At 40.0% G+C, this 14,824-nt stretch overlaps 1 protein-coding gene across 1 annotated transcript in view; it reads right to left on the bottom strand.

Annotated features, from left to right (window-relative positions):
* Positions 1 to 13,564, bottom strand: part of LOC129718724 (RNA-binding protein pno1) — a 44,695-nt gene extending 31,131 nt beyond the window's left edge. The window contains exons 1-2 of the mRNA XM_055669768.1: positions 13,152 to 13,564; positions 12,836 to 13,101 (exon numbers count right to left, since the gene is read on the bottom strand). Coding sequence (XP_055525743.1) covers positions 12,836 to 13,101; positions 13,152 to 13,255 — 370 coding nt within the window. The 5' untranslated portion in view covers positions 13,256 to 13,564. The remainder of the gene's footprint in view (positions 1 to 12,835; positions 13,102 to 13,151) is intronic.
* Positions 13,565 to 14,824: the final 1,260 nt, after the last annotated feature.

Raw genomic sequence — 14,824 nt, 5'->3', positions numbered from 1 at the left:
TCCGGATTATACCGTTCTCATCGATGAGCGGTGTCAATTTATATAATGGACTTGATTTTTCCAACGCTTCCCACTTATTCACTGGGCGGTTCCGATTTTTTATCAAAGTTTTGAGTTCGTCTCCAAACACTTCGGCCTGACAAGCACGTAATAAATGCCATTCGGCTTGTTGGAACTCCTTCTGCTTCAACGGTGAACGAATTATCGGGTACTTTGCTGGCAAAATTATCTGTGCTTGCTTCTTCGTTGCCTTCAGCGTCTCTACCAGAAGACCTTGCATTTGTCTTCGGCAGTTTGATACAAACCTGAGAATGCATGCCATTGTCCTCACTAAAATATTCCATTTGGAGAACCGATTAACATCCACCAGACTGTCCTCTAAAACTATATCGTGGAACAAAAATTGTGCCCGTAGCTCTTCTCTCGTGGTGGCTGGTTGGCATTGTTGCAGCCATTTCTCCTCATCATCATACAGAAAACTTGGTCCCATGAACCAGTTACTTTCCGATTTAAGCTCTACATCCCGCCTCCACTTCGTCAGCCTGTCGGCTTCGTTCGACCTCGTTGGTGTCCACGCCAATCTATTAGTTTTGTGCTGTTGAGAATCTCTCCAATGCGAAATCCCACAAACTGTTTATATTTTCGCTGATCCGACTTGATCCAGGACAATACTGTTCATGAATCGGTCCAGAGGAATGTTCGCTGGATGTTGAAGCTATGGTTCTCCTGAACCGTACGCACCAGTCTAGCTCCTAGTACCGCCGCTTGAAGTTCTAGCTGGGGAACGCTTAGTTGTTCCAGCGGAGCAACCTTTGTGCGACTCATGACTAGCGTACAAATTTTTTCCTCATCAATGATGGCACGGAAATATGCCACGCAGCCGTACGCTTTTCCCCCGCATCAGTAAAAATGTGAAGCTGCAGATCCCGTACGTGATGGGATTGAGCTCTCTCAAAATAACTTCTACTTACAACTTGATCCAGTGCGTCCAGGTTACCGAACATTCGGTTTCGATTTTATCGTCCCATCCGCAACCTGTTCTCCATAGGTCTTGAACCAACATCTTTCCCAGGACAGTGAATGGAGACAGGAGCCCCAGAGGATCAAACATGGCCATGACGCAGCTGAGGACCATCCTCTTGGTAGGGGCTTCTGTGCCATTTAAAGCAGCAACTAATTCCTCTCGTGGAGTGGTGGAGAATGAAAACACATCCTGGGTTGGCTCTCAGATTATTCCTAGGACCCTCTAAGTTCCAGTTTCTTTATCTTTATTAAAGTGAACCGCATCTTTATTGCTCCGCTCACCCATCTGCCGTAGGAACGATATCGAGTTGGATACCCAGTTCTGTATAACAAAACCTCCTCGGGAGTGTATCATTTTCACTTCTTTCGCTAGTCGTACTGCTTCTTCCACTGTGACGACGCTATCAAAGTAGTCGTCAACATTATGATTGTCAACAATTGCTCTTACTGCTTCAGGGTACTGATCAGCAAACTGTTCCGCGTTCAAATTTTTTATATATTGCGCCGAACACGGGGAGCACGTTGCTCCAAAGGTACCAACATCCATGACAAATTTTTGCGGAGCTTCACTTCTACTGGACCTAAATACGAACCGCTGCGCCTGCTTACCTTGTGCTCTGATCAAATACTGGTGGAACATCTCTTTGATATCTCCGCCAATCCCACAGATCGTTGACGAAAACGTTGAAGCACTGCGACTAGGGATGTCAATAAGTCAGGACCTTTTAGCAGCTGACTGTTGAGCGACACTCCATTGAACGATGCTGCTGCGTCCCAAACCAACCGTATTTTACCTGTTTTTTCTGATTCACAACCACGTTCAGTGGTAAATAACATACTGCTGATGAATGTGTACGTGTGAGTTCTTCTTCCGTTAATTTGTGTACATAGCCCTTAGCTTGATATTCCTCGATCTGGCGAATAACGTTGTCACGCAACTTTGCATTTTTCGATAATTTTCTCTCCAACGCTTCCATCCGTTTTATCGCCATAGGATAACTATCTGGAAAAATTATATCCTCATCGCGCCATAAGAGGCCCGTTTCAAAACGGTCACCTACACGTATCGTGGTGGCTTTCAAAAGTTCACGCGCTCGACAGTCTTCAGCGGACTCTGGCATTCCTGCTGGTGTGACACCGGTTTCCTCCAGCATGTACTGTTGGCGTATCATGTCGTGTAGCTCCTGATTGGTTGCTGCTCCATCACTGTGAAAGTTTACAAGCGCTCCAGTTAACGAAAACCGTTTCTCCGGGCCATATACTGTCCAGCCCAATTTCGATCGAACTCCAATTGGTTCACCTGGTTGACCATCTTTGGACTCTAGTAGAGCGAACACGTGCATGTTATCCAGTCCGATCATTTTTGGTTCTTCTTTACAGTAGTCCGCGACCGGTAGGCCCTTCAGGTGGGGGTACCGAGCTGCGATTTTATTAAAGTGTATCTCCTGTTTCGGCAGAATAAGTTCTCCAACCGTGCGTGCCTCTCGCAATAGAAACTTTTCGGCAGACCCCCTAGCGGACACCTTCAAATTCACTCTTTTGGAATCATTTTCGTAACGCTTCATGTTTCCAGTCCACGTGACGACTAGAGGTTCGACGACCCCAGTCACCTTTAACTTGTCTACGATTGTATTTTCTACAAGAGTAATAGACGACCCTTCGCCTAAAAAGGCAAGAATGTCAATTTTTCGGTTTCCAAAATGCAGTGTTACCGGCAGCATCCTGAAAATAATCGAACGATTTAGGCGATTGTGAGCGTTACAATGCGCTTCCATAATCTGTACGGCTTCTTCGCAACGATGTAAAAGAGGATGGTGGTTTCCTTGGCAGCCTGCCAAATTGCAACGTATTTTAAAGTTGCAACGACTTTTTCCGTGGTTGTTGAGACACAACTCACACAATTTATATTTTTAGACAATCTTCACACGCTCCGCAACGTTGAGTTTGCGAAAGTCTTCACAAAATCTGATTTTGTGATCGGTTCTCCGACATACCCAACACGGTTTTTCATTTTTCACAGATGGTGTCTCGTTTTTCGTAGTAAATACCTTTTCCCCTTTGCTAGATGACGAATTGTGGACGTGAACAAACTCTCTTTTGTTTGACCTTGATTTATCAAAGCGTTCGTTTCGATCAGTGAGATCAGATGCGGAAAATTCGCTGACCTCGGAGACATCTGATACGATGCCGTTCATGAATTCGGTAAACACTCTAAGAGGGGTACCAGTTTTGTTCCGTTTAAAGCGAACCCACTCCAACTTGTAGTTGGGGGGAAGTTTTTCTACCAGCTCCTGAACCTACATAGGGTTGTTCAAATGGTCTACGAGTTTCGCGGCTTCTAAGTGGTCACACAGCTGCTTAACTGTGATACCAAAATGTAGAAACGTCTCTAGACGATCAGCTCTTGGCGCTTTGGCCTGGCGTACCTTAACTAACAACGTCTTCAATAGTTTTTCCGGTTTCCCAAACAAATTTTGCAAGTCGCGGATAACATCGGGAACCGAATCGGGTAAAACTAGCCGACTTCTCACGGCCTCAAGAGCATCTCCTCTCAAGCAGTCCTGCAGTCGCTTGAGATTGTCTAGATTAGAAAACCCACATGCTTGAGTAGTGTACTCATAGCTACTTATGAATATTGGCCAGAGCTCGGCTTCACCCCTGAACACTGGTAATTGTTTGGCCACTGATTGACGGGCCGCAATTTGCGCTTGAGAAAGCTCTGCTGGTTCCAAAACCGGTTCGCGTCTCATACGTCCCATGCGGAAATCTGTCAGTGCCATTCTTTCCTCTGCACTCAACCGCACCAAATCATTATCGTTGCCATTTTGCCCACCGTATCCCTGCTGATGCTGGTTCGAAACACGATTAAAGTCTTGTAATCGACCCCCTCTGGTTCTTGTTTCATTTCCGATTAATCTGGTTCGTGATTATTGGTTCAGACAACGCAGCAGTGGAATTAAGCAGTCTCCGATTGTCTGAACAGCGTACGGACCTTTGAGCACCAAGCCACTGTTTCACCTTTTGGCTGAATATTTCGTCGCTACCAGTGACTGAGCCACCACCCACATCTTCATCTCTTTCTTCTCCGATGGCATCGGCATAGTTTTGTTCAAGTCTTATTTTCGCCGTATCAAATTTTCCACGCATTCTAAACCGCCTTTCCAGAAATTCTTTTTCTCTTTCCAAACGCTGATCCAGTATATGCTGTTCTTGTTGTAACTGGTATGCCTGTAATTCTTGCTCTTGCTGCAGTTCTATCTCGCGAAACTCCCTTTCCATACGGAGCTGTTTCTCTTTCAGCATACGTTCCATTTCGAGCCGTTTTGTACGCAGAATGCGTTCGTTCTCCATAGCCTTCTTATTGGCCTTCATCTCTTCTTGAAGTTTATCCAAAGACTCTTCGAGCGTAGCGCCAGCACTACTCACCGAACCACTTTCGCAGCGCGAACTTTTCCTCCCATCAGAAGAGGTCTTTTTTGCTCCACCGGCAGCAGCACCTTTTTTCTGCAACGGTACTTGCAGAGAGTTACTGCATTTCAGACAACTCCATGGGTGATCTTTTATTTTCCTGGTGACTCCATCGCAGCTAAAATGCGCCCACTGGTCGCAAACGTCGCACTGGACCATATCGGTTGTGTCGATTTCCTGACACATAATACAACTGCTGGATCTCGATTCGGCCATCTTTTGAGGTTATGTCCAACACCGATAAAATTCTTTGATTTTGTTTGGACTCCGTTGAATACGCGAAACCGTTCCTGAATCGGCCTTACTGTGGCAGATCAAAGAATTTTAGTTCCGTGATTCCCTCTTTGCAGATTTAGCCTTTTTTACACCTCTCGCATCAACGGTTAATTGTTAATCGTGCTCTGTGCTGCACTTTAATGTTAATTTAGAACACTTTAATTTAGCTAATCAAATAAATCCAACCACCGTCAGCTAGATTGTAGCATACCATAAAAAGAGTAGTGCCATAAAAATATAAATCCAATGAAAACAAACTAATTTACTCGACCAGCACCGAAGCAACGACCAAAACACAAAACGCATAGTTATGCAATAATAAACAACACAACTGGAAAACACTCGTCACCAAGTTGCATCGATCTATCGCTTTCGTTTCCACCTACTTGCGACGCTCTAGGGCCGATAGCATGCAACGCAGAGGCATCAAATAACAAACTCAGGCGCTTAACATACGGTCAATAAAGTAAGAATAAGCAATTTCGGGTATTGGTCACTCCAGCCGTCTCATGTCTCTTTTATTCTCTACAGCACCCTTTCTGGCACATATAAGTTACGAAATCTAAATATGTATAAAAACCCATGTAATTACCGATAATAGATCATCCTGACTTAAGAGCTCGACGCTTTCGGACCTAGTCCAATTGGCCCATCGACCACTCAAAAGAGTCTGTTTATTGCGACCTGACTGGGTTTTCCCAGCCAGCCATCGCTAACTAAAGAAATCTAAATTAGGATGCAAATATCCTAAATGGCGACCGTCGGTTAAAAACCTGCAAATCACCGGATTGCAGAGAAGTTCGCGAAACGCGCGAACAGTGTAAATTCCTGTAGCTGAAAATAAAAGTTTTAAGGAAGAAAAACAGCAGAATTGTCGCGGACACTTGCGCATAAGAAGAGGTGCGTGCGAAAAAAAAACTAAAATTGATAAATTGCGAGATAACATACAATTTAGAAAAGCATCAATTAAGTGACAAAAACTGTGCCTTTATGAAGAATGGAAACACCAAAAAAAGAGTGGGTCATCAAGAAGTGAAACGAAAATCAGAAATCTGTGTAAGTGAACTTTGAGGGACTGGTTACAAAAATTTATACTTAACTGTGGATACACAGCAGTGCTACAAACTAAGCAGAATGGATACCAGAATCAGTGCCTCGCAGCAACACCATTACCATGGATAACCCAAGATGGCTGTATTAGTAAAGAATACGCTAATCAAATTGGAAGAGGCTCGCCAAACGGGCACCCTCGTAAAATTAGAAGACAATGTGCATGTGAAAAAACTTATTAAAGCACTACAAGAAGAACACCTAGTGCAAGAAAAACACGAAAACTTAGTGCAAGTCAACAAAAGTGCGACGAACTTTAGTGCGTTCATGGAAACAATATCTACTAAGAAAAATGAACTGACAAAGTGGGCAGCAGTATTGTTACCAACAATAACCGGTCACTTAATAATCTTCACTAGGATGGGGATTATGACCCACCATGAAGCAAACAAAAACCAAATAGGCGGACAAATCATAGGCATAGCTTACTAAACCCAGTAACAAAATGGGAACAAAGAACTCTAAATCGTCAGTCTCACATAACGGAGACCCACAGATAAGCATAGTAAACACGCAAGGATACCATAGTGAATTACTCGAGAACCACGAAATTCTGATATACATCATTACAGCTACGGTAATTATACAACTTATGCTTACACTATACTCGATGCTAAAAAGGAGGGAACGCAAGCGCGCATTCAAGTTAGCTAGAAGCATGGACAAACTGGACGTAGTTTGAAATACACCACCGACAACAAAAGCAACTAGTATACAAACAGCGAGAGCAACCGCGTGGCACATCAATCGAGCCACACCAATGACAAAACAACGGATCAGTATAATGGACACCAAACACGGACCGATATTAGAGTCATTAAACTTGAGGAGACTCGCGGCTATACACAGGTGGCAAAACGCGGCAAAAAGCAGCCAAATCACCCAGCGAAGGAAATCGACACCATCTGAACCAGCCAGGCAGCAGGCAAGCACCTCGGCTAATCAACAAAACCAACACCAGTGGGGAATACGACGTGTGTTCGACGCGGACCTCGTACGGATATTAGCAAGTCAGCTGAAAAAACCCGTCGGCGAACCAGCAAGAAAAATTCGCTTCACGAGAATCGACAAGAGAAGCGCAATCAGCAGAGGCAGTTACAAACCAGCAACAACAGCAACACCACTGCCGCCGAAACTACAAAAAAAAACATAACGACAGCATCAACAGCCACAAAAACATAGTAGCAGCAACTAGAAGAGTAACCACCAAAAAGAAGAAACGCAAAATCCTGATAAAGTGAGTAAAAGTTCTCTAGCCAAACCGAAGACGAATTAGTTATAGCCTTCAAATATTTACTTTTAAAATTGAAGTCTTTTGCGATCAAAAATATTTTCATGATGAAAAATATACTGTTCCTACACGACTGAAAACGGTGTTTACGATCTACATACACACTCTCAGCTTATTATATTCAGGGGACTATTAAAGAAGAGCCTTTTATGACTTTAAATGACTAACTCGACAAGAAAGGAATCGACTTATAACTATTACTATAAATCGACGGATGGAACGTCTAAAGCAAATAGAGTCATTTATAAAAAAGGAATACATAAACTTGAACAAAAGTAGATCGAGAGCAAGAACCCTACAAGGTATAGAATTCAAAACCTCTCAATTACAAGAACTATTCAGGGAATATAAGAGAATAATAAATTCCTTAGAAAACAGAATAGGAACGGCTAAATGGAACGAAGAGTGCGAACACTACGCAAACCTAAAAGAAATCTTTAACAAATGTATAGTCATTTTGAATAACACGCAAATTATTTATAGGGAATACGACAGTGAACCTGATATTCCCAGGAAAACCTTTTTATTAAAAATACCAACCCGCATTCACAGTGCGAATAGCGATATAAACATTTCAAAAGAAAAATCTACAATAAGCACACAAATCGTCACAAAAATGGCACCTAAGGTCGATATCAAACTGGGGACATCCCTCATTCAAATTTACGACGGGACCCCAGATAACTTAAACGCTTTTCTCGACGCAGTAAGTCTCTTCATAGACACTGTTGATGAAGATTTTAGTGAAGCAACCACGGCACAAAAAACCACAGCACACGAAACAATTTTAAAATTTATTAAAACAAGATTGACAGGCAAAGCCCGACAGACGATTACAGGAGTCGAGAATATCACTCAACTCATTACCAAAATAACGGAACATTGTTCCTCTAAAGTGACATCCGACCAAATAGCTTACTTACCGGCTTACCGGGAGACAGATTGTCAACTAATAATTTTTACACACAGGACATCAATGTAAATGATAAAGTTCCTGTATACATACCAAACTACAAAACAATACACGCGCAAGGAGAGGAAATCGAAAAACAAATAAAAAACTTGCTAAAAGAGGAAATAATAGAACCCTCAGTTTCGTCATACAATTCACCGATACTTTTAGTACCAAAGAAATCGGAGGATTCAGACAAGAAATGGCGTCTGGTTATTGATTTTCGCCAACTAAACAAAAAAATTTTGCCAGATAAATTCCCTTTGCCGAGAATAGACAGCATTTTGGATCAACTCGGTAGAGCTAAATATTTTAGTACACTAGATTTAATGTCTGGCTTTCACCAAATCCCATTAGATAAGGATTCCAGACGATGTACAGCATTTTCAACAAATTCAGGGCATTACCAATTTAAAAGACTGCCATTCGGACTAAATATTAGCCCAAACAGTTTCCAAAGGATGATGACAATCGCAATGGCTGGACTCACGCCAGAGCGTGCTTTCATTTATATCGACGACATAGTCGTAATCGGATGCTCTGAGAGGCACCACTTGCAAAATTTAAAAGTAGTATTCGACCGCTTGAGACAATACGAGCTAAAACTAAATCTCGCAAAATGTAAATTTTTTAAAACCGAAGTGACTTACCTAGGTCACAAAATAACGGATAAAGGAATATTGCCTGATGATTCAAAATTCGAAACCATTAGGAAATTACCCTGTTCCTAAAAACGCTGACGACGTGCGCAGATTTGTTGCATTTTGCAACTACTATCGCAAATTTATTAAAGATTTTGCTCAAATTGCCAATCCCTTAAATCAATTAATGAAAAAAAAATATAACCTTCGAATGGACAGCAGAACGTCAAATTGCTTTTGACACCTTAAGACATCAACTGATGTCACCACAAATCTTACAATACCCTGACTTCACAAAAGAATTCACACTTACCACTGACGCACCTGACGTCGGATGTGGCGCAGTGTTGTCACAAATTAGCAACAACGAGGATAAAGCAATAGCATTCGCAAGTAGAACTTTTACCCAAGCAGAAAAAAACAAACCTACAATCCTGAAAGAATTATTAGCCATACACTGGGCAATGAATTATTTTAAAGCATACTTATACGGTAAGAAATTCACGGTAAGAACGGATCATAGACCGTTAGTTTACCTTTTCGGGATGAAAAATCCCACTTCTAAGTTAACAAGAGTTCGTATCGACTTAGAAGAGTTCGATTACGATGTTGTATATATTAAAGGTAAGGAAAATGTAGCAGCCGACGCACTATCGCGTATAGTTACTACATCGGAAGAATTAAAAAATAAAAATATGTTTCTAGTTAACACTAGGTCAATGACAAAAAATAAAATAAACATCAAGAAGCACAACAATGAAGAAATAAAGGAAATTAAAGCGCCTGTTCAACTCTTATGCTACGAAACAAATAATCCTACGGAAATAAAAAAGGTAATGAAACTGTCGACAGCCGTAGAGAAACACATAATTAAATACATAATTTCAAACAGAAACAGAACCCTTCATGCATTTGTGCACCAAGAGGTTAGAAATGGAAGTCAAGCATTAGAGCTTGCTCTTCCAGAAATTGAAAACAAACCAAAAGAAAACAGCGCAAAAAATAATATAATGAACAAAGCCCTTCATGCATTAGTGCAACAAGAGGTTAGAAATGGAAGTCAAGCATCAGAGCTTGCTCTTCTAGGAATTGAAAGCAAATCGAAACAAAGTAGCGCAAATAAAGAAGCAAAATCGAAAAATGATACAATGAACAATACCCTTCCGGCATTAGTGCAACAAGAGGTTAAAAATGGAAGTCAGGCATTAAAGCTTGCTCTTCCAGAAATCGAAGCAAAAGTAAAAGGAATATGCGCAAATAAAGTAGCAATATCAGAAGACGATATAATTTTCAAACTGATACCAGTCAATCTATTCAAAAAGATTGCGAACGAAACATTAAAGAAACTAAAAATAATTATATACAAAGAACCAATCCTTATAAACAATACGGAAGATATCCAAACCATTTTATACAACCATCATAATACACCAACAGGAGGTCATATAGGACAACATCGCCTGTACCTTAGACTCCGAGAGAAATATAGATGGTATAAAATGAAACAAACTATTGCCCAATTCGTGAACGCGTGCAAATTGTGCAAGAAAAATAAAGTAATAAGACACACAAAGCAACCGATGACAATAACAACGACACCGTCCACTGCTTTCGAAATCATTTCCATAGACACAGTAGGACCCTTACCCAGAACAATTAACAACAATCGATACTGCATTACCATTCAGTGCGATTTAACAAAATACATATCCCTGATTCCAATTGAAAACAAGGAAGCAAAAACAATAGCAAAGGCATTAATAGAAAAATTTATTCTGATCTACGGAAATTTCATAGGTTTGCGATCTGATCAAGGTACTGAATATAACAATGAGGTGCTTGAACAAATCTGCAAACTACTAAAAATAAAACAAACATTTTCAACACCATATCACCCACAATCGATTGGAGCCTTGGAGAGAAACCACAGATGTCTTAACGAATATCTGAGATCTTTCACCAACGAGCACCAAACCGATTGGGATGACTGGACAAAATACTACGAATTCACATATAACACGACACCACATACGGACCATAAATACACACCATTCGAGTTGATCTTCGGAAAACTAGCCAATCTACCACAAGATTTACTTAAAACTAACAACGGACCAATCTACAACTTCAACTCTTACAAGAACGAATTACAATATAAACTCAAAACATCCCACCAATCAGCAAGACAAAAATTAATTTGGCAAAAAGAAAAACGAAAAGAAAATTTTGATACAACTCTTTATCCAATTCAACTAACAATAAACGACAAAGTATATGTGAAAAACGAAGCAAGAAAAAAATTAGATGCATACTATTTAGAACCATACACAATAACCGCAATAGAAGAGCCAAATTGCAAGATAACAAATATAACCACAGGAAAAACAATGACAGTCCATATGAATAGAATAATGAAAGCCTGAGCAACAATTCATATAATTACCACACACAAAAAACCTATGTATAAGTACAAATAAAATGAAAAAAAGAGAGTGTAAGTAAACCACTGTAACAAACATAAAATACAACATCAAAATTCTGTAAGAGACAACTGGAGAAAGACTTTTTTTTCTCAGAATAATTTCATTCCATTACATTATTCTCCCAAAGGGGGATGGTGTAGCATACCATAAAAAGAGTAGTGCCATAAAAATATAAATCCAATGAAAACAAACTAATTTACTCGACCAGCACCGAAGCAACGACCAAAACACAAAACGCATAGTTATGCAATAATAAACAACACAACTGGAAAACACTCGTCACCAAGTTGCATCGATCTATCGCTTTCGTTTCCACCTACTTGCGACGCGCTAGGGCCGATAGCATGCAACGCAGAGGCATCAAATAACAAACTCAGGCGCTTAACATACGGTCAATAAAGTAAGAATAAGCAATTTCGGGTATTGGTCACTCCAGCCGTCTCATGTCTCTTTTATTCTCTACAGCACCCTTTCTGGCACATATAAGTTACGAAATCTAAATATGTATAAAAACCCATGTAATTACCGATAATAGATCATCCTGACTTAAGAGCTCGACGCTTTCGGACCTAGTCCAATTGGCCCATCGACCACTCAAAAGAGTCTGTTTATTGCGACCTGACTGGGTTTTCCCAGCCAGCCATCGCTAACTAAAGAAATCCAAATTAGGATGCAAATATCCTAAAAGATGCTCTTCAACTGTCTCGATCAACCACGTTTTATTCACCTTTTATAATCTTCTATTTCTAACTCTCGCTTTAACTTCCTCCTAAACTGTATTTTTTCGCCTATGTTGTTTGTTTACCATTTTTATCGTCTCATATTTCCTGACATTGACGGGGCTGTTTGGGAACGCGCTCATCGGCCGTTGTGCTCAGTGCAGTGCTCCCAACACATTCTTTATCATGCCTAATTACAACACTTTCCATCCGCTCCTGACATTACCACCTTTTTAATTTTAATTGCTCGATTCAGGGCCGGATTTAGGCGGTGGGGGGCCCGGGGCAAACTTGTTTGTGAGGCCCTCTTTTCTTAAAACATTTAGAGGTAACGGTGACGAGCAAACAAAAATCGTCCCAGCGCTAGGGGGTCCCCTTCAATCGGGAGGCCCGAAGCATTTGCCCCCTAGACCCCCCCCTCCCCCAAATCCGGACCTGGCTGGATTGGTACCCTCGTTTGACACTGATTTGGTTCCTTTGATTTAATCTTTGCGCGACTCTATATAAACATAATATGAGCCCAGGACATAAGTTCATTGTCATTCACTGTTACCCGGTATAGGGATGCCAATGGCTTGTCCGATCATGATACAAATTTTATGATCAGAAAAAAAACGATATATTTAAATGAATTTACATCGGATTTGCTATAAATTGTAATTTCTGTAAACTAGACAGACTTTTCCGATAAAGGTATTTTATTTTTTATTTATAATTACATGTAATATTAATAGTGAAAATGTGACATGAAAAGCGATGTACCTTGAAAATAGTCTTAATTCTTGCGATCGAGATACATTACTTTATTCGATTCGCCTATTCGTGATTCGGTCGATTGATTTTCGCCGTCATTTGTTTTGCATTTGGCTTACCTTTTAAAATTTTAACATCGTTGACTTCAAAAGATTCAATAAAAAGATCATCCAACCGTATTAGAGCGAGCGCATCATCAACTTCAAAACCAAGAACAAATGCTCGCACAAAATCTGCTCCTTTTTGAAGATTTTGTGAACATCGTGTTTCAGGTCCGACACGAATTTTAATCTGATTGTTTTTGATGTTATATCTAATATGAAGTAAAAGTTGTTCAACAACCGGTGTAAATATTTTTTGCCATTGGGCTTTTAGTGCTGATTTTCTGCAAATGATATCTATATATTTTTATACGTTAAGTATAAATCAACAAACCTTGACCGAGGAACAAAAATATTTCTTATTTCTTTCTTATGAAGCGTGTCTCTCTTTGCATTTTCCTTAGTAGAAAAATCCATTTCACTTACAGTATCCAACATTTAATACCAATATAGAAAAATACTAAAAACTCTCAGCCGAAAACCACGTGGAACGAGAATCAAAACAAACCAGTTTTGAATAGGGATGGGAAACCTATCGATAATTATCGATAATATCGATAGTTGCCGGCTATCGATAGAATCGTTAAGCTTTCAGCGTTATCGATAGTTATTGATAATTCTCTCGCGGTGGCATGCATACTCCACAATGATGCCAGAACTGAAAACAATAAATTGACCTTGCTAGTGTTGAAAGACACTTTGATGCTTGTTCGCTCTCACACGAAATCCTCTTTAAAATTGTTAGAAAATTGAAAGATAATCATTTTCGCTCACTTTAACTCATACGGACAACGGCGAAATTTTGCATAAGTGTGAACGATGTGTGCGAATAAACTATTAAATATTGTTCCTGTCCACAACGGAAGCAACATTTTGTTTTTTCTCTGCATCTGCTTCTAGCTGTCAAACTATCGATAATTATCGATAGTTATCGATAGAATTGGGAAATTATCGATAATTATCGATAGTGATTTTAGTCGATATTTCCCATCCCTAGTTTTGAATAGTGAATGGGAAATTTATCGATATTTATCGGTTATATCGATAATTGCTTTATATCGATAATATCGCTGAATTCAGCGCTAACGATTAGTGATGTCCGATTTTTCAACTAATCGATTAATTGTTAATCGTTTATTTTGTTTTAATTTAACTCTAAACTCAGTTGAATATCACTCTGTTTCGTTAAAAGTGGACGTACTCTAAATAGAGTATGTGTGCTATTACTCACTTTTGGGTAAAGATCTATTTGTCAGAAACTAAGCAATTTTACTCTGTTGCTATTAATCACAAATGAACGAAACTGAGTGAAAGTTACCCACTTTTGTAATTCAAATATTTTTCAAGGAATTATTTCAGATATCAATTGAAATGAAAAACCACCAATTAAACGCAAATCATCAATTATTTATTCATAAATGATAAAAAGTAGTCCAATGAACATAGTTCAAACAACTTCAACATCTTCTGCCTTGGCGGCTTCTTTTAAAACAGCAGCGATACGGTTAACAGTTTCTCGGGAACTGTTGTTTAATCTTTTATTTATATAAGGTACTTGACATGAAGTCCGTAATCATGTGCAAATCTGTTGTAATTTTGATTTCAAACATTAATTTGAATCTGGTACATTTAAGGAAATCTACCTGGTAACGACAACGAACATTCGACCTGTTTCGAAAGGTCTTCTAATACAAGCAATTAGAGGTGGGCAATCCGCTCACGACCTGATCTAAAGAGCTGGTTCTTCAAAGAGAGTGAGTGATCTATCGCTCTTTTTTAAAGAGCGGTAACTCACCCCTTACTTCAGGCAAAAAGGCTGAAGCTGATTTTGTTGATCAGACACCGCAAGCGAGAGTCATATGAATGTTTTACACCCCAAGCGCAAAGCGGTGTGCGACACTGCAATAGAACTCCCAGAAAATAGCTGCCGCCAACTGCCTGCTCTCCTATGCATAACCATCCACCAGTCGCAGGAATAAAAAACTAAAATCTACTGACCACAGTTCA

The sequence above is a fragment of the Wyeomyia smithii genome, chromosome 1, assembly GCF_029784165.1.
Source record: "Wyeomyia smithii strain HCP4-BCI-WySm-NY-G18 chromosome 1, ASM2978416v1, whole genome shotgun sequence".
Taxonomy (NCBI): domain Eukaryota; kingdom Metazoa; phylum Arthropoda; class Insecta; order Diptera; family Culicidae; genus Wyeomyia; species Wyeomyia smithii.
This window is presented reverse-complemented; position numbering and strand designations above follow the sequence as displayed.